The sequence below is a fragment of the Hyla sarda genome, chromosome 4, assembly GCF_029499605.1.
Source record: "Hyla sarda isolate aHylSar1 chromosome 4, aHylSar1.hap1, whole genome shotgun sequence".
Lineage (NCBI taxonomy): Eukaryota > Metazoa > Chordata > Amphibia > Anura > Hylidae > Hyla > Hyla sarda.
The window spans coordinates 379,737,423-379,758,227 of record NC_079192.1 but is presented as its reverse complement, the minus strand read 5'-3'; the positions used below and the strand labels follow the sequence as shown (position 1 = coordinate 379,758,227).

Sequence of the window (20,805 nt, the reverse complement as noted above, 5' to 3'; positions counted from 1 at the left end):
AATAAGGCTCCCTTTATTCCTTATTACATTCCTCAAGGGGTCTAGTTTCCAAAATGGTATGCCATGTGGGTATTTTTTGCTGTTCTGGCACCATAGGGGCTTCCTAAATGCGACATGCCCCCCGAGCAAAATTTGCTCTCAAAAAGCCAAATATGACTCCTTCTCTTCTGAGCATTGTAGTTCACCCATAGTGCACTTCAGGTCAACTTATGGGGTACCTCCATACTCAGAAGAGAAGGGGTTACAAATATTGGGGGGTATTTCCTGCTATTGACCCTTGGAAAAATGTGAAATTTGGGGGGAAACACACATTTTAGTGAAAATTTTTTTTTTTTTTACATATTCAAAAGTCGTGAAACACCTGTGGGGTATTAAGGCTCACTTTATTCCTTGTTACATTCCTCAAGGGGTCTAGTTTCCAAAATGGTATGCCATGTGAGGGTTTTTTGCTGTTCTGACACCATAAGGGCTTCCTAAATGCAACATGCCCCCAAAAACCATTTCAGAAAAACGTACTCTCCAAAATCCCCTTATCGCTCTTTCCCTTCTGAGCCCTCTACTGCGCCCGCCGAACACTTTACATAGACATATGAGGTATGTGCTTACTCGAGAGAAATTGGGCTACAAATATAAGTATACATTTTCTCCTTTTACCCCTTGTAAAAATTTAAAAATTGGGTCTACAAGAACATGCGAGTGTAAAAAATGAAGATTGTGAATTTTCTCCTTCACTTTGCTTCTATTCCTGTGAAACACCTAAAGGGTTAAAATGATGACGGAATGTCATTTTGAATACTTTGGGGGGTGCAGTTTTTATAATGGGGTCTTTTGTGGGGTATTTCTAATAAGAAGACCCTTCAAATCCACTTCAAACCTGAACTGGTCCCTGAAAAATAGTCAGTTTGAAAATTTTGTGAAAAATTGGAAAATTGCTGCTGAACTTTGAAGCCCTCTGGTGTCTTCCAAAAGTAAAAACTCGTCACTTTTATGATGCCGACATAAAGTAGACATATTGTATATGTGAATAAAATTTTTTTTATTTGTAATATACATTTTCCTTACAAGCAGAGAGCTTCAAAGTTAGAAAAATGCAAAATTTTCTAATTTTTCATCAAATTTTAGGATTTTTCACAAGGAAAGGATGCAAGTTACCACAAAAATCTACCACCATGTTAGAGTAGAATATGTCACGAAAAAACAATCTCAGAATCAGAATGATAACTAAAAGCATTCCAGAGTTATTAATGTTTAAAGTGACAGTGGTCAGATGTGCAAAAAACGCTCTGGTCCTTAAGGCCAAAATGGGCTTGGTCCTGAAGGGGTTAAAGTCAATGGGCAGAGGAGATGTGCATTAATTTGGAGAGGAGAATTCAAGAGGAATTACTCGAGTAAATTCCTCTTGAATTACTCAGTGTGAACGGACCCTTAGACTTCATCAGAGACAGACAAATACATGTATGACCACTTCCAATTGGAAAGGGTATCTAAATGATCAGGCAAAAAATCCACCCTGAAGGCTTCACATAGGGAACAAAGGAGGTAAAATACACATACAAAGTGCTATTGATGTAAGTTTATTTTATCATAAGGAACTCAATGTACACTACTTGGTTGAGTACTGGGCTTTGTGGTATTACGCCTTTCACTCGGTGTCTAACAGAACATCCAAACAAGTCTTTTAGACAATGCCACCATTGAGCACTATTGACCTCACCATGAGGCATGAACGTCTCACTTTTTTGGGCTCCAGTAGAGTCTTCCAGGTTGTTCAAATATTCTTATTCCATCTCCCCTAATACCGATATATACAGAATATCATGAATCTGTATTAGCATCAGGGACTGCATTAAGCAAGCACAGAAATGAGAAGCAATGCCAAACAAGCCTGTTATCCTTTCTAGGGACTCACCATATCATGACATACATGACCTAAGTGCAGATACAAGCCTACAAGTCCGGAGATTCTGGGACATATTTATTTGCCCACCCCCGGGGTGCTCTGTTGAAGTTGGGCCTATGGCACATAAGGTCCAGCACATTGGTAGATTCCTCAATTTGAGCCTGTAGTTCTTCGAAAATATTTGGAGCTTCACCGCCATTTTCTATCGACAAACTTCCAAAAGGGATTGGCGTTCTGAAGAAAATAGGAAATATGACAAATGAATAATCTTAAACAATGATGAACGTCTATAGGCACAGGCCTGTGTGGCCTAATATGATTGTTAATTAAATCAAATTCAATAAAGTTCATAAGATGAGTGGAAATATATCATAGTAGACATTCTATAGGGGCAAATATTATAATATGGCCCGTAGAGAAAAGGGGGGGGCTGCACAGGGTGCCTCCAGCTGTTTCACCTCTACAACTCCCAGCATGCCCTGAAAGCCAATAGTTGTCAGGGCAAGCTGGGAGTTGTAGTGGTGAAACAGCTGGAGGCACCCTGTGTAGATGAACTAAGGGCGGAAGTCGGCCCCCCAGCAGGCATCAGTGACGTCTGCCTGGTAGTGAGCACACTACCAGGCAGACAAAAAGGCATTTTTTCTATAGTAAAAAAAAAAATTAAAATTAAAAGCAGGGAGGGGGTTAGGGAGAGATGGGCAATAGGCAGGGACAGAAAAAAAAAAGGATGGTGGGAGCTACCCTTTAAGGAAAGCAACAAGCAAGCCTGAAAATGGGAATGGACAGAAAAAAGACCAATAGGCCCTAGCTTCCCTATATTAGTATTAGACAGAATAAAGAGTTATGGGAATCTCATGTGTAAGCTTGCAGGCAATAGATTAATATGGGGCATGTGTGGTGACGGGTATGGAAGGGTGGATGTTACTAACCCTTTGTGATCATGACGCCAGGGAGTGGTTTACCTAATTCACCACTCGAGGTATAGCTGATTATTCCTGGGCAAGGCACGGGGCAAATTATCACTCCAACGCAAGGTTACAGAACAATGGCTCTTTACTGAGGCTGACAAGGTGTTACAGTCTATACAGCTCAGTTCAGCATCAGAGGGATGTAGGGTGAACTTAGGGAAGCTTATCGGCTTGCTGGGACTTATAGTTGTAATTGGTTTGACTGAGGCAGCCACGCTTGAATTAAGTAATTGACAGACTTGACTATCTTGACTGGACTTGGACTTCTGTAGTTTCCCCACTGGTTTAGTTCCTATCTTGCAGCTTTGACTTTCACTACAGGTGCAGGGATTAAAGGGGTATTCCAGGAAAAAAAAATTTTTTTTTTTATATCGACTGGCTCCAGAAAGTTAAACAGATTTGTATATTATTTCTATTAAAAAATCTTAATCCTTTCAATAATTATCAGCTGCCGAAGTTGAGTTGTTGTTTTCTGTCTGGAAACAGTGCTCTCTGCTGACATCTCTGCTTGTCTCGGGAACTGCACAGAGTAGAAGAGGTTTGCTATGGGGATTTGCTTCTAAACTGGGCGGTTCCCGAGACAAGTGTCATCAGAGAGCACTTAGACAGAAAAGAACAACTCAACTTCTAAGATTAAGATTTTTTAATAGAAGAAATTTACAAATCTGTGGAGCCAGTTTTTTCCTGGATAACCCCTTTAACTTGCGGTAGAAGGGTGTTTGCAAGACTAGGCCTCAGGCTTCCTTCTGGATCACACAGACTCCTCAGATCCTCACTTCACTGTACCTCAGCAGGACTCAAGAGCTGAGCCCTGACCTCACTATATAAGGGGGACAGTTTAGAGAGATCCCACTGGTCACTGATAAGCCACCTGTTCACCTTGCATACTCCCCTTGACAACAAAGGCTCCTTAGTAACACAGATTTAAGATAACCGTGCATATAAAAGACATTATATTAACTCTGGTATAAGAATATATTAGTAATACATTCCTTAATGCAATAAAGAGAGTTCTAGGGAGAGAGGACCCATGACGGACATTGAGCTGGATCTGCCAGACAGGACGGGCAGAAGTACAGAGGAATACATGACTCTGTACTGGGTCACCGCACAAGGACCAACTAAAAAAGGATGACCCCATTTTTACCCACTTCTCTATTAATTGTGATTTTTTTTTCATGAAAAATAGTCATGTTGCGCTGTGATGGCAGCCATATTGGCCGTTGCACAATTTTCAGTCTACTTAGATGCAGCCAAGCTTCAAAGAAGACTCAAGACCCCATTTTTTATAGGAATTTTTAAATACAAATTAACATAAAATCATCTTAAATTCCATAATTTGTTCCTTTAATGTACCTGTTAAATGTGCGGTACGTGACGTCGAGAGGTGTTTGTGGTGGAGGTGGGAGTGTCTCCGTGGCTGGTACCACATGCTGAACACTGTACCTCTCTACCCAAGGTGACTGATAGGATTTGGGGATGACGGTGCTGTTAAATTTCTCATATGGAGCATCCCTCAATGGTCCAGAATAACCTGTGATCAAAAGGATAACCTGAATGAGAAGTCCATATGAGCAACCAAAGACATCCAATACTGTAGTCCAAAAATGTTAAAAGAAAATATTAGCAAGATGATGGATGGAAATGACACGTACAAAAAGACAGAAAATAAAGGAAAGTCTTAAATGCCCTTTTAATGGTCCTACTCATGTAGCCAAAGGGGACATTGACTATATACAATCTGTGAGGCAATGTAAATTGTATACTCTGTGGCACACAATGTAGTAACACTGTTTACTTGCTGTATGTCACTATTGGTTATATGCTGCCTGACACTGGTATTTTCAGTCTTTATGGCTTTGTTGTTTGTGTTCAGCACAGCACATTTATTTGTCCACCGCGTGGGACGGTTAGTTTCTCGCTCTATGGTACTATTATTCTTATACTGTATGGCATTATTGTTTGTGTGTTATATAGTACTGTCATTGGCATACTGTATGGCACTATTATTCGTATACTGTATGGCATTATTGTTTGTGTGTTATATAGTACTGTCATTGGCATACTGTATGGCACTATTATTCGTATACTGTATGGCATTATTGTTTGTTTGTATGTTATATAGTACTTTTATTGGCATACTGTATGGCACTATTATTCGTATACTGTATGGCATTATTGTTTGTGTGTTATATAGTACTGTCATTGGCATACTGTATGGCACTATTATTCGTATACTGTATGGCATTATTGTTTGTGTGTTATATAGTACTGTCATTGGCATACTGTATGGCACTATTATTCGTATACTGTATGGCATTATTGTTTGTGTGCTATATAGCACTGTTATTTGCATACTGTATGGCACTATTATTCGTATACTGTATGGCATTATTGTTTGTGTGTTATATAGTACTGTTATTGGCATACTGTATGGCACTATTATTCGTATACTGTATGGCATTATTGTTTGTGTGTTATATAGTACTGTCATTGGCATACTGTATGGCACTATTATTCGTATACTGTATGGCATTATTGTTTGTGTGTTATATAGTACTGTTATTGCCATACTGTATGGCACTATTATTCGTATACTGTATGGCATTATTGTTTGTGTGTTATATAGTACTGTTATTGGCAGACTGTACGGCACTAATATTCGTATACTGTATGGCATTATTGTTTGTGTGTTATATAGTACTGTCATTGGCATACTGTATGGCACTATTATTCGTATACTGTATGGCATTATTGTTTGTGTGTTATATAGTACTGTCATTGGCAGACTGTATGGCACTATTATTCGTATACTGTATGGCATTATTGTTTGTGTGTTATATAGTACTGTTATTGGCATACTGTATGGCACTATTATTCGTATACTGTATGGCATTATTGTTTGTGTGTTATATAGTACTGTCATTGGCATTCTGTATGGCACTATTATTCGTATACTGTATGGCATTATTGTTTGTGTGTTATATAGTACTGTCATTGGCATACTGTATGGCACTATTATTCGTATACTGTATGGCATTATTGTTTGTGTGTTATATAGTACTGTTATTGGCATACTGTATGGCACTATTATTCGTATACTGTATGGCATTATTGTTTGTGTGTTATATAGTACTGTCATTGGCATACTGTATGGCACTATTATTCGTATACTGTATGGCATTATTGTTTGTGTGTTATATAGTACTGTTATTGGCATACTGTATGGCACTATTATTCGTATACTGTATGGCATTATTGTTTGTGTGTTATATAGTACTGTATGGCACTATTATTCGTATACTGTATGGCATTATTGTTTGTGTGTTATATAGTACTGTCATTGGCATACTGTATGGCACTATTATTCGTATACTGTATGGCATTATTGTTTGTGTGTTATATAGTACTGTCATTGGCAGACTGTATGGCACTATTATTCGTATACTGTATGGCATTATTGTTTGTGTGTTATATAGTACTGTTATTGGCATACTGTATGGCACTATTATTCGTATACTGTATGGCATTATTGTTTGTGTGTTATATAGTACTGTTATTTGCATACTGTATGGCACTATTATTCATATACTGTATGGCATTATTGTTTGTGTGCTATATAGCACTGTTATTTGCATACTGTATGGCACTATTATTTGTGTATTATGTGGCACTATTATTTGTGTACTACATGGCATTGGTATTTGTGTAGTCTGTGGCACTATTATTTATGTACTGTGTTTCTCTGAAAATAAGACCTGGTCTTATATAAATTTTAGTCACCAAAAACACTCTAGGGCTTATTTTCAGGGTAGGGCTTATTTATTTACATGTTATGGGCGCAGGGCATGCTGGGAGTTGTAGTTTTGCAACATCTGGAGGTCCGCAGGTTGAAGACCACTGGCCTAGGTCTTATTTTCAGGGTAGGGCTTATATTGCAGCCCACCCCGATAATACAGCTAGGGCTTATTTTTGGGTTAGGGTGTATATTCGGGGAAACAGGGTACTATATGGCACTGTTTTTTGTGTACTGAGTTGCACTCTTATTTTTGTACAGTGTGTACCGCTATTACCTGGAGCAATCGTGCCTGGATTCAGAGACATCTTCATCTGTAAGACTTTTGTAGATTTCTTGGGAACGTTGGGTGGAGTCTTGTTGCTTCCTGGCACTACACGAATTTCAGTGCGAAAGTTCTCTTTTCCATCACCCCCTCTTGTGCCAGATACATCATTGGCAACTGTCTGGTTGGTATTAATGGCATTCGTGTGGGCCCCTGCCTGGTGAGCAGAAAATCATCTTATGGGTTGAAGTAATCCCTACAAGGTGGCCTACAAGACTGAAAGGAGGAGATTATTCTCTGCGTTTCTTACTTCCCAATGGGATTTCCCCCTTTTTAACAGCTGCTCCATCCAAAAATGGGCTATGGAGGAAATCTGGACTCATCCCTGCAGGGATATTTGTACACATCGGAGGTATTCTTCAGGATATATATATATATACATATATATATATATATATATATATATACCCCCCCCCCCCCTTGCACAGACTTTGGACTCCTGCTGGCCTGGCAGAAGTCAAAAAGCAGGAAATGCAGGGGTTGTGTGTGCAGCCTTAGCCAATCAAAGCTCATCTCACACTGAACTTCTCTAGGCTGTGTGTAGCAGAGTGAGGGAGGAAGTTCTCCCCTGTAAGGCTTCAGATGATGTCACGCCTGCTGGGGAACGCCCCTTCCCAGTCTCTGAATCTGACTGAGCAGAAAATACAGAACAATATCAAGGTAGAAAACTAAAAAAAAATAAAATAAAAATAAAGGCAGGGGGTGGTTTATCATGATGGGGGCAGTGAGCTGGGAGGATTATACAATGTAACAAGATCAGGAGGGGTTCTCTTTATAAAAAACATTTTTTAAGATTATTTAATTGCATCCAAAGTGGAAAAAAAAACTACAACTTTACAAACAGTCTTATCATAAAATCTACAGACAACAGACTACAAAAACTTGTGTAGTTCTAGCAGTTTCCACGTATTTGTCCACGACTTTCTGTTGAACTACTAAATGTATGTTAGTCAGAAAATAGGTGACAAATGGAAGTGGTATGCAAAGGAGACACATGGGGGAGATGCATCAAACCCTGTGCAGAGGAAAAGTCGAACAGTTGCCCATAGCAACCAATCTGATCTTCTTTCATTTTTGAACAGGCCTCTGAGAAATGAAAAAAAGCGATCTGACTGGTTGCTATGGGCAACTGTTCGACTTTTCCTCTGCACAGGTTTTGATAAATCTCCCCCATAGATCTGCATGAGAGTTGTAGAAACAAGACCGAATTTTAAATTGACAGCAAAATTGGCATATATAGAACTGTCATTTTTGCCTGTAAATACTCACATTTATACGATTTGTAGGGTACTCGAATGTAAACCTTTGAGCGCGCTTCTGCCGTTCTAAATACATGCAAGAGCCGCGGTTGCGCTGCAGAGAGAGCTCCTCCATCATTAGATCTTGGGGGGTACTTACTTTTTTACCCAGGTCTAACAGAGGTGCTGAAAAAAGGCAAACAAAAGTAGTTGTATAGAAGGTGATCATCTGTACCAGGCCTCCCACACAAGATGGCGCTGTTTGCTTTCCTACCACTCCTGCGTTCACCTCCGAACAATCTATGGCTTTTCTAACAAATGTTCCAGACATAGCAATAAATCTCCAGCTGTACTGAATCCAGCGGCACTTTCTGAAATTTAGAGGCCACTTTAAGTGTGTCACTTGTAAAAGCCACATGCCCCGAAACTGCACTGCAAATTGATACTGCTATGTGAACTAGCACCTTAACTCTAATAAGCAAGAAGGAACTTACTAGAAGTAACGTGTGTCAGAATTCGGTCACATATTGCAGTTAAAGGGGGTACATAATGGGAAGCGAATTTATTATGTGTTTTAGACACTTTTTATATTTGCTTCAACAACTTTTGAAAAAGAAACCAGGACTGTGAGGCTGACAGGCGTCGTAAAATGTTCCAGATTTTGTCGCATGTGTGCCCAATGGGGGATATTAAAGAGGTTATCCAGGAAAAAAATGTTTTTTTATATATCAACTGGCTCCAGAAAGTTAAACAGATTTGTAAATTACTTCTATTAAAAAATCTTAATCCTTTCAGTACTTATGAGCTTCTGAAGTTAAGGTTGTTCTTTTCTGTCTAAGTGCTCTCTGATGACATGTGTCTCGGGAACCGCCTAGTTTAGAAGAGATTTGCTATGGGGATTTGCTTCAAAACTGGGCGGTTCCCGAGACACATGTCATCAGAGAGCACTTAGACAGAAAAGAACAACCTTAACTTCAGAAGCTCATAAGTACTGAAAGGATTAAGATTTTTTAATAGAAGTAATTTACAAATCTGTTTAACTTTCTGGAGCCAAAGTCAACCAGTTGCCCATAGTAACCAATCAGATTGCTTCTGAAAAAATAAACGAAGCGATCTGATTGGTCAACTTTTCCTCAGTGCAGATTTTTATGAATCTCTCCCCCCCCCCTCAAAAAAAAAATCCATAAATCTACTCCAGTCCTTAGGTATTTTAAAGGGCAGCATATTGTAGAGAAGAAAAAGCTGAGCTGATTGATATATAGTTTATGGGAAAAGATTTGGTATACATATATATATATATATATATATATATCAGTCTGCTCAGCTCTTCCTGTCCTATAGCATGCATGGTGCCTGCAGACAGATTGCTTTTTTATTGTGAGAGGTTCCCTTTAAAGGGGTACTCCGGTGAAAAACTGTTTTCTTTTTTAAATCAACTGGTAACAGAAAGTTAAACAGATTTGTAAATGACTTCTATTAAAAAATCTTAATCCTTCTAGTACTTATTAGCTGCTGAATACTACAGCGGAAATTCTTTTCTTTTTGAAACACAGAGCTCTCTGCTGACATCACGACCACAGTGCTCTCTTCTGACATCTCTGTCCATTTTAAGAACTGTTCAGAGTAGGAGAAAATCCCCATAGCAAACATATGCTGCTCTGGACAGTTCCTAAAATGGACAGAGGTGTCAGCAGAGAGCACTGTGGTCATTATGTCAGCAGAGAGCTCTGTGTTTCAAAAAGAAAATAATTTCCGCTGTAGTATTCAGCAGCTAATAAGTACTGGAAGGATTAAGATTTTTTAATAGAAGTAATTTACAAATCTGTTTCACTTTCTGGCACAAGCTGATTTAAAAAAAAAAAGTTTTCCACCGTAGTACCCCTTTAATGATGAAGATTGTGTTTAGTGTGAATAAAGAGATGCAATTTTGACTAGGACACATACGCCATTTCCCTCCTATGGGCACTGTCACGATGCCGGCTGGCAGGTGGTGGATCCTCTGTGCCAGAGAGGGATTGGCGTGGACCGTGCTAGAGGATCGGTTCTAAGTCACTACTGGTTTTCACCAGAGCCCGCCGCAAAGCGGGATGGTCTTGCTGCGGCGGTAGTGACCAGGTCGTATCCCCTAGCAACGGCTCAACCTCTCTGGCTGCTGAAGATAGGCGCGGTACAAGGGAGTAGACAGAAGCAAGGTCGGACGTAGCAGAAGGTCGGGGCAGGCAGCAAAGATCGTAGTCAGGGGCAACGGCAGAAGGTCTGGAATCACAGGCAAGGAACACACAAGGAACGCTTTCACTGGCACTAGGGCAACAAGATCCGGCGAGGGAGTGAAGGGGAAGTGAGGTGATATAGGGAAGTGCACAGGTGTAAACACTAATTGGAACCACTGCACCAATCAGCGGTGCAGTGGCCCTTTAAATCGCAAAGACCCGGCGCGCGCGCGCCCTAGGGAGCGGGGCCGCGCGCGCCGGGACAGAACTGACGGGGAGCGAGTAAGGTACGGGAGCCGGGGTGCGCATCGCGAGCGGGCGCTACCCGCATCGCGAATCGCATCCCGGCCGGAGGTGGTAACGCAGCGCCCCGGGTCCGTGGAACCGACCGGGGCGCTGCAGTGAGGGAAGTGTAGCGAGCGCTCCGGGGAGGAGCGGGGACCCGGAGCGCTCGGCGTAACAGTACCCCCCCCCTTGGGTCTCCCCCTCTTCTTGGGGCCTGAGAACCTGAGGATCAGACTTTTGTCCAGGATATTGTCCTCAGGTTCCCAGGACCTCTCTTCTGGACCACAACCCTCCCAATCCACTAAAAAAAAAGTTCTTCCCCTGACCTTTTTAGAGGCCAAGATCTCTTTGACAGAGAAGATGTCCGAGGAGCCGGAAACAGGAGTGGGAGGAACAGATTTAGGAGAAAAACGGTTGAGGATGAGAGGTTTAAGAAGAGAGACGTGAAAGGCATTAGGGATACGAAGAGAAGGAGGAAGAAGAAGTTTGTAAGAGACAGGATTAATTTGACACAAAACTTTAAAAGGACCAAGATAGCGTGGTCCCAACTTATAGCTCGGGACACGGAAACGGACATATTTAGCGGAGAGCCATACCTTGTCTCCAGGGGAAAAAATGGGAGGAGCTCTTCTTTTCTTATCTGCGAATCTCTTCATGCGAGAAGAAGCCTGTAAGAGAGAATTTTGGGTCTCTTTCCATATGGTGGAAAGATCACGAGAAATTTCATCCACAGCGGGCAGACCAGAGGGCAAGGGGGTAGGGAGGGGGGGAAGAGGGTGACGGCCGTACACCACGAAAAACGGAGATTTGGAGGAAGATTCAGAGATTCTGAAATTATACGAGAATTCGGCCCAAGGTAGAAGATCTGCCCAGTCATCCTGGCGGGAGGAAACAAAATGTCGCAAATAGTCACCCAAGATCTGGTTAATTCTCTCTACTTGTCCATTGGATTGAGGATGGTATGCAGAAGAAAAATTTAATTTAATCTTGAGTTGTTTACAGAGAGCCCTCCAGAATTTAGACACAAATTGGACGCCTCTATCCGAGACGATCTGTGTAGGCAACCCGTGAAGACGAAAAATGTGTACAAAAAATTGTTTAGCCAACTGAGGCGCTGAAGGAAGACCAGGAAGAGGGATGAAATGTGCCATTTTGGAGAATCGATCAACGACCACCCAAATAACAGTGTTGCCATGGGATGGGGGTAAGTCAGTAATAAAATCCATACCAATCAGAGACCAAGGTTGTTCGGGGACAGGTAGAGGATGAAGAAAACCAGCGGGCTTCTGGCGAGGAGTCTTATCCCGGGCACAGATAGTGCAGGCTCGCACAAAGTCCACCACATCAGTCTCTAGAGTCGGCCACCAATAGAAGCGAGAGATGAGTTGCACAGATTTCTTGATGCCCGCATGACCTGCGAGATGGGAGGAGTGACCCCATTTGAGGATCCCAAGGCGTTGGCGTGGAGAAACAAAGGTCTTTCCTGGAGGAGTTTGCCTGATGGAGGCTGGAGAAGTGGAAATCAGGCAGTCAGGAGGAATGATGTGTTGAGGAGAGAGTTCAATTTCAGAGGCATCTGAGGAACGAGAGAGAGCATCGGCCCTAATGTTCTTATCAGCAGGCCGAAAGTGAATTTCAAAATTAAATCGGGCAAAGAACAGAGACCACCTGGCCTGACGAGGATTCAGCCGTTGGGCAGACTGGAGGTAGGAGAGGTTCTTGTGATCGGTGTAAATAATAACTGGAAATCTTGATCCCTCCAGCAGATGCCTCCATTCCTCAAGTGCTAATTTAATGGCTAGAAGCTCTCGATCCCCGATGGAGTAGTTCCTCTCCGCCGGAGAGAAGGTCCTGGAAAAAAAACCACAAGTAACAGCATGCCCGGAAGAGTTTTTTTGTAGAAGGACAGCTCCAGCTCCCACTGAGGAGGCATCAACCTCCAATAGGAAGGGTTTAGATGGGTCAGGTCTGGAGAGCACGGGAGCCGAAGAAAAGGCAGACTTGAGTCGTTTAAAGGCGTCTTCCGCTTGAGGAGGCCAAGACTTGGGATCGGCATTTTTTTTTGTTAAAGCCACAATAGGAGCCACAATGGTAGAAAAATGTGGAATAAATTGCCTGTAATAATTGGCGAACCCCAAAAAACGTTGGATGGCACGGAGTCCGGAGGGGCGTGGCCAATCTAAGACGGCAGAGAGTTTATCTGGGTCCATTTGTAGTCCCTGGCCAGAGACCAAGTATCCTAGAAAAGGAAGAGATTGGCATTCAAACAGACATTTCTCTATTTTGGCATAGAGTTGATTATCACGAAGTCTCTGAAGAACCATACGGACATGCTGGCGGTGTTCTTCAAGATTGGCAGAAAAAATCAGGATATCGTCCAGATATACAACAACACAGGAGTATAGGAGATCACGAAAAATTTCATTAACAAAGTCTTGGAAGACGGCAGGGGCGTTGCATAGACCAAAGGGCATGACCAGATACTCAAAGTGTCCATCTCTGGTGTTAAATGCCGTTTTCCATTCATCCCCCTCTCTGATGCGGATGAGATTATAAGCACCTCTTAAGTCCAGTTTGGTAAAAATATGGGCACCTTGGAGACGATCAAAGAGTTCAGAGATGAGGGGTAGGGGGTAGCGGTTCTTAACCGTGATTTTATTAAGACCGCGGTAGTCAATGCAAGGACGTAGAGAGCCATCTTTTTTGGACACAAAGAAAAATCCGGCTCCGGCAGGAGAGGAGGATTTACGGATAAAGCCCTTTTTTAAATTTTCTTGGACGTATTCAGACATGGCAAGAGTCTCTGGGACGGACAGAGGATAGATTCTGCCCCGGGGTGGAGTAGTGCCCGGGAGGAGGTCAATGGGACAATCATAAGGCCTGTGAGGAGGTAGAGTCTCAGCTTGTTTTTTGCAAAAAACGTCCGCAAAGTCCATATAGGCCTTAGGGAGACCGGTTACATGAGGAAGCACAGGGACACGGCAAGGTTTACTGGGAACCGGTTTTAAGCAGTCCTTGGAACAAGAGGGCCCCCAACTCTTGATCTCCCCAGTGGACCAATCCAGGATTGGGGAATGGAGTTGAAGCCAGGGAAGTCCAAGAAGGATTTCAGAAGTGCAATTGGGGAGGACCAACAGTTCAATCCTCTCGTGATGAGATCCGATGCACATTAGAAGGGGCTCCGTGCGGAAACGTATAGTACAGTCCAATCTTTCATTGTTTACACAATTGATGTAGAGGGGTCTGGCGAGACTGGTCACCGGGATGTTGAACCTGTTGACGAGAGAGGCTAAGATAAAATTTCCTGCAGATCCAGAGTCCAAGAAGGCCACAGCAGAGAAGGAGAAGGCAGAGGCAGACATCCGCACAGGCACAGTAAGACGTGGAGAAGCAGAGTAGACATCAAGGACTGTCTCACCTTTGTGCGGAGTCAGCGGACGTCTTTCCAGGCGGGGAGGACGGATAGGACAATCCTTCAGGAAGTGTTCGGTACTAGCACAGTACAGGCAGAGATTCTCCATGCGGCGTCGTGTCCTCTCTTGGGGTGTCAGGCGAGACCGGTCGACCTGCATAGCCTCCACGGCGGGAGGCACAGGAACAGATTGCAGGGGACCAGAGGAGAGAGGAGCCGGGGAGAAGAAACGCCTCGTGCGAACAGAGTCCATATCCTGGCGGAGCTCCTGACGCCGTTCGGAAAAACGCATGTCAATGCGAGTGGCAAGATGGATGAGTTCATGTAGGTTAGCAGGGATTTCTCGTGCGGCCAGAACATCTTTAATGTTGCTGGATAGGCCTTTTTTAAAGGTCGCGCAGAGTGCCTCATTATTCCAGGATAATTCTGAAGCAAGGGTACGGAACTGTACGGCATACTCGCCAACGGAAGAATTACCCTGGACCAGGTTCAACAGGGCAGTCTCAGCAGAAGAGGCTCGGGCAGGTTCCTCAAAGACACTTCGAATTTCCGAGAAGAAGGAGTGTACAGAGGCAGTGACGGGGTCATTGCGGTCCCAGAGCGGTGTGGCCCAAGCCAGGGCTTTTCCAGACAGCAGGCTGACTACGAAAGCCACCTTAGACCTTTCAGTGGGGAACTGGTCCGACATCATCTCCAAGTGTAATGAACATTGGGAAAGAAAGCCACGGCAAAACTTAGAGTCCCCATCAAATTTATCCGGCAAGGATAGTCGTATTCCAGAAGCGGCCACTCGCTGCGGAGGAGGTACAGGAGCTGGCGGAGGAGATGATTGCTGGAGCTGTGGTAGTAACTGTTGTAGCATAACAGTCAGTTGAGACAGCTGTTGGCCTTGTTGCGCAATCTGTTGTGACTGCTGGGCGACCACCGTGGTGAGGTCAGCGACAACTGGCAGAGGAACTTCAGCGGGATCCATGGCCGGATCTACTGTCACGATGCCGGCTGGCAGGTGGTGGATCCTCTGTGCCAGAGAGGGATTGGCGTGGACCGTGCTAGAGGATCGGTTCTAAGTCACTACTGGTTTTCACCAGAGCCCGCCGCAAAGCGGGATGGTCTTGCTGCGGCGGTAGTGACCAGGTCGTATCCCCTAGCAACGGCTCAACCTCTCTGGCTGCTGAAGATAGGCGCGGTACAAGGGAGTAGACAGAAGCAAGGTCGGACGTAGCAGAAGGTCGGGGCAGGCAGCAAAGATCGTAGTCAGGGGCAACGGCAGAAGGTCTGGAATCACAGGCAAGGAACACACAAGGAACGCTTTCACTGGCACTAGGGCAACAAGATCCGGCGAGGGAGTGAAGGGGAAGTGAGGTGATATAGGGAAGTGCACAGGTGTAAACACTAATTGGAACCACTGCACCAATCAGCGGTGCAGTGGCCCTTTAAATCGCAAAGACCCGGCGCGCGCGCGCCCTAGGGAGCGGGGCCGCGCGCGCCGGGACAGAACTGACGGGGAGCGAGTAAGGTACGGGAGCCGGGGTGCGCATCGCGAGCGGGCGCTACCCGCATCGCGAATCGCATCCCGGCCGGAGGTGGTAACGCAGCGCCCCGGGTCCGTGGAACCGACCGGGGCGCTGCAGTGAGGGAAGTGTAGCGAGCGCTCCGGGGAGGAGCGGGGACCCGGAGCGCTCGGCGTAACAGGCACTAAGGGAATTTAGAAACATGATCAGGCCGGCCATTGTTTGTAACTATACAAGGCCAGTACCTCTGAATTGTCAGGCTTTTTGCGAAACTCCTATACCAACAAACAGGCTATTTCTGAGGGCGTCTGTAGGTGAACACCCAAAATGCTCTTAGAAGTGCCCAGTTTGTGGGTATACTAGTATAAGATCTGTAGATTGGGGGTTGATCTAAGTCATTAGTCTAAAATTGTGACCCTCCAGATGTTGCAAAACTTCAACCCCCAGCATGCCATGCCAACGGCTGTCCAGGCATGCTGGGAGTTGAAATTTCGCAACATCTGGAGGGACACATTTTGAGACCACTGATCTTAGTTGACCATAGGTGGGCTTCAAACCTACCTGTAAATAGGAAAACAAATAAGAGGTTGGGTGTGGGGTGCAGATGCTGCAGTCTGATCAGGACTCTGAAGTCCAGGGCCGGCTCTGCCTATAGGCAAAATAATCAAGAGCAAAGCGAAAAAGAACCTTTGGATGGCGCTGCTGGTTCCAATGGTGTACGTAACAAACTGTAGCCAGAGATGCAGGTAGTACAAAACACTGGACAGTTTATTGGATAAACCATAAAACAATAAGATGAGAGGATTACGTGTTTCGGGGGAGCCTCCCCCTTCTTCATATCAGATACTGATACTGATCCTGAAGTCCCTTTACTCCATATGAGGACCCCATTACTATACGAAGTGCATACTATGTATACATTTTTTGCACTGAGGCCCAGAAAGTAAAATCACTCTCGTCGGTCTTACCTTCCCCTCTTATTTCTCTGACTATGGCAAATGCCAGGCCTTTCCTCTCCTTCACCAGGTCGGCATGTGTGGGAAACATTGTGCTGGCTGGAAATAAAGAAGAAGAATTATACCACAGCGTCATTTTATCTAATCCGGTCATTACCCCCAGACGGTATATTATGTATTGTCATGCACATAGGGCAGAACTAACAGCAGAGATGGGAACGTACACATATGTGAATGAGGAGGGATTAGTGGTGGTGCTGGAGCTCGGCCGGAGGGATTAGAAACTTCGCAGGTAATTAGAAAGTGCCGTGTCAGCTGTTTGGCTTTTGATGGTGAATGACATCATTTTTTTCTGTTTTGAGAGTGGTGTATTATGGGTAAATTGCTGGAAAATGTAGTAACGGCTTGCTTTGTTCTGCACATCCCTATGTATGCAATAGTTGTAGTAACTGGAAATATTGCTGGGCTATTACCTGGTCTATACAGGTCTATTCCCATATATACATTAGTAACTGGTCTATACAGACCCATTCTTATATACATGTAACTAACTGGTCTATACAGGTCTATTCCTGTATATTCATTAGTAACTGGTTTATACAGACCCATTCTTATATACATGTAACTAACTGGTCTATACAGGTCTATTCCTGTATATACATTAGTAACGAGTCTTTACAGGTCTATTCCCATATATACATTAGTAACTGGTCTATACAGACCCATTCTTATATATATATATATATATATATATATATATATATATATATATATATATACTGTATATGCAAGTAACTGGTGTTTGCTTTTCCCATATTTACATTAGTAACTGGTCTATACAGGCTTATTTCCATATATACCTTAGTATCTAATCTATACAGGCCTACTCCCATATATAAACATTAGTAAATAGGCTATACAAGACCATTTCCATATGTATTCATTAGTAACTGGTCTATTTAGGCCTATTACAATACATACATTAGTAACTCGTCTATGCAGGCCTATTTCTATATATACATTAGTAAATGATCTATACCGGCCAATTTCCATATATATACAGTACAGACCAAAAGTTTGGACACACCTCATTCAAAGAGTATTCTTTATTTTCATGACTATGAAGGCATCAAAACTATGAATTAACACATGTGGAATTATAGACATAACAGAAAAGTGTGAAACAACTGAAAATATGTCATATTCTAGGTGGAAAGTGTCCCCAAGTGCAGTCACAAAAACCATCAAGAGCTACAAAGAAACTGGCTCACATGCGGACCGCCCCAGGAAAGAAGACCAAGAGTCACCTCTGCTGCGGAGAATAAGTTCATCCGAGTCACCAGCCTCAAATCGCAGGGTAACAGCAGCTCAGATTAGAGACCAGGTCAATGCCACACAGAGTTCTAGCAGCAGACACATCTCTAGAACAACTGTTAAGAGGAGACTGTGTGAGGCCTTCATGGTAGAATATCTGCTAGGACACCACGGCTAAGGACAGGCAACAAGCAGAAGAGACTTTTTTTTGGGCTAAAGAACACAAGGAATGGACATTAGACCAGTGGAAATCTGTGCTTTGGTCTGATGAGCCCAAATTTGAGATCTTTGGTTCCAACCACTGTGTCTTTGTGCGACACGGAAAAGGTGAACGGATGGACTCTACATGCCTGGTTCCCACTGTGAAGCATGGATGGTGGTGCTTTGCTGGTGACACTGTTGGGGATTTATTCAAAATTGAAGGCATACAGAACCAGCATGGATACCACAGCACCTTGCAGTGGCATGCTATTCCATCCAGTTTGCGTTTAGTTGGACCATCATTTATTTTTCAACAGGACAATGACCCCAAACACACCTCCAGGCTGTGTAAGGGCTATTTGACCAAGAAGGAGAGCGATGGGGTGCTACACCAGATGACCTGGCCTCCATAGTCACCGGACCTGAACCCAATGAAGGCAAAAGGGCCAACAAGTGCTAAGCATCTCTAGGAACTCCTTCAAGACTGTTGGAAAACCATTTCAGGTGACTACCTCTTGAAGCTCATCAAGAGAATGAGAGTGCAAAGCAGTAATAAAAGCAAAAGGTGGCTACTTTGAAGAACCTAGAATATGACATATATATATATATATATATGTTTCAATTTATATATGTATTTATATATAAAAGTAACTGGTCTATATACAGTAAGTCCATTCCCTTATATACGTTAGTATATATATATATATATATATATATATATATATATATATATTTATATATTACATTTTCGGCAGTGTGCCTTTGTCACCACTGCTCAATTCACTGGCATGGGACAATTCGGGCTCAGCAATTTCCGTCGGTCCCAAAGCAGTAAAGGGAGTGGAAGTCAGGTTTCGTCAGGTAATGCCACATGGGGACTGCCATTCTCCATCCTATGGACAGGTAATACCTTTCTCTATGCTGCGGATAGGTTATAAATTATTTTAGAGTCCGAGATGTGTTGCTCTTTTATTGTGATACACCCCTTTTTAATTTAGTATGTTCACATGAATGACCTGATACCGTAAGTCGACTTCACTGAACATAAAAGGTCCATTCCACAGCGTGGAGCTTGTCCTGGATTTCATTTCAGATACTGGAACATGAAAACTTCTAGGGCCGCTGGATAAAGCGCTGTGAGACGTTGAGAATGTGCTTAGGACTGCACAATGACGTCTTATAGCCTTCTTCATTACAGCAGGGCATGGAAGGGCACACAGTGTACTCATACCTATTAATAGTATGTACTAAGGGTTAAATGTCCAAGCCCTGCTTTAATTATAGACACCTAAGAAACATAGTAACATTTGTCATTATACAGTAAAACATAAGACAGGTATTCTTCATGGTATATCAGGGAATGGAGTTGTGGTGGCCAAGCACAGCTGTACCAGCTACTATGCCGAATATAGCTTGGATGACTGAAGTGCCATAAGGTTTCCGGACCGTAAAATGTGTATAAAGTGCTGAAGGCTTATATCACTGTCTTTCTACATTGCACATGCATATTCTTGTACTTCTCTGGTAAAACATGCAAACTGTTTTCTACTGAGTGTTAGTGGTTAAAGTTTGCCAAATTGTGTGTGCATTACCTGTGCAAAACTTGAAAAGATCATGTCCAACCCTTGTCCAATAGATTTCCCCACTCCACCCCCTCCTGGGATTAGAGGTGGAACCATTTCTCTAGTTACAGTCTAAAAACACAAAGCAGAGGCGCTCCCTGTGGAGGTATCAGGGACGGGTGTCAAGATGGTCTCTTACCTGCTCCGGTTGTGTACCAACATACACAACAATGGTTAGCATGTATTGAACAATGGAGGATTCTTTGTTGTCCGTCTACAGCCTTCCCATGTAAACTTGTGCAATCCAGTGAACTTCATAGGTGGCAGGGAATTCTATGGCGCTGACCAGGACAGAGACAATTCCTGAATTGTCTTTGTCCTGGTCAGCGCCATAGAATTCCCTGCCACCTATGAAGTTCACTGGATTGCACAAGAGTACAGTCTAGGTACAGCCAAGATCACAGCTCCTCAGCTCTGCTATCCTAAGTAGATTGAGAAGTAGGTGAGTCCTGGCTTGACCAGAGTACAGAGGACACACATGCTCTGCATCTCCTGTCATCCCATAAGGAGACTTAGGTGTAGCTAAACAGAGTACGTAGATGCTTCCAATGGGAGGCAGGAATATGAGCGGCGCTGAACAGGATAAGGAGAAAGACATAGAGCTAAAAATTTAATTCTTTATTTGGACAATGCAACGCGTTTCGCTGCTTGTAACGCCTGAGGAAGCTGCATTACAAGCAGCGAAACGTGTTGAATTATCCAAATAAAGAATTAAATTTTTAGCTCTATATCTTTCTCCTGATCCTGTTCAGCGCCGCTCAAATTCCTGCCCTCCATTGGAAGCATCTACGTAATCTGTTTAGCTACACCTAAGTCTCCTTATGTGATGACAGGAAGTGCAGAGCATGTGTGTCCTCTGTACTCTGGTCACGCCAGGACTCACCTACCTCTCAGGCTGCAGACGCATCTACGCTACATGTTCAACATCGTTGTGTATGTTTATACACAGCAATACTTGGTAAGAGGCTCCTTACCCCCACCCTGACCATTCATCCATTCCTTGAGCCACTGTGATTCTCCACATTGAGCGCCTCTCACCATTGTTCTAGTTTAGGTGCAGCTAAAAT

General features: G+C 43.4%; 1 protein-coding gene across 3 annotated transcripts; it reads right to left on the bottom strand.

The window, feature by feature from the left end:
* Positions 1 to 1,564: 1,564 nt before the first annotated feature.
* Positions 1,565 to 16,692, bottom strand: MYOZ3 (myozenin 3). 3 transcript variants are annotated; one of them, XM_056569481.1, is made up of 5 exons: positions 16,614 to 16,692; positions 8,259 to 8,413; positions 6,942 to 7,146; positions 4,225 to 4,402; positions 1,565 to 2,134 (listed from the first exon to the last, which is right to left on the bottom strand). In XM_056569481.1, exons 1-5 carry the CDS (start codon positions 16,690 to 16,692, stop codon positions 1,948 to 1,950), a joined length of 804 nt encoding a protein of 267 aa, XP_056425456.1. In that variant the 3' UTR covers positions 1,565 to 1,947. The 3 variants fall into 3 exon arrangements, with proteins under 3 accessions (XP_056425456.1, XP_056425457.1, XP_056425459.1); XM_056569482.1 differs by lacking the exon at positions 16,614 to 16,692 and adding an exon at positions 8,502 to 8,673; XM_056569484.1 differs by lacking the exon at positions 16,614 to 16,692 and adding an exon at positions 8,517 to 8,673.
* Positions 16,693 to 20,805: the final 4,113 nt, after the last annotated feature.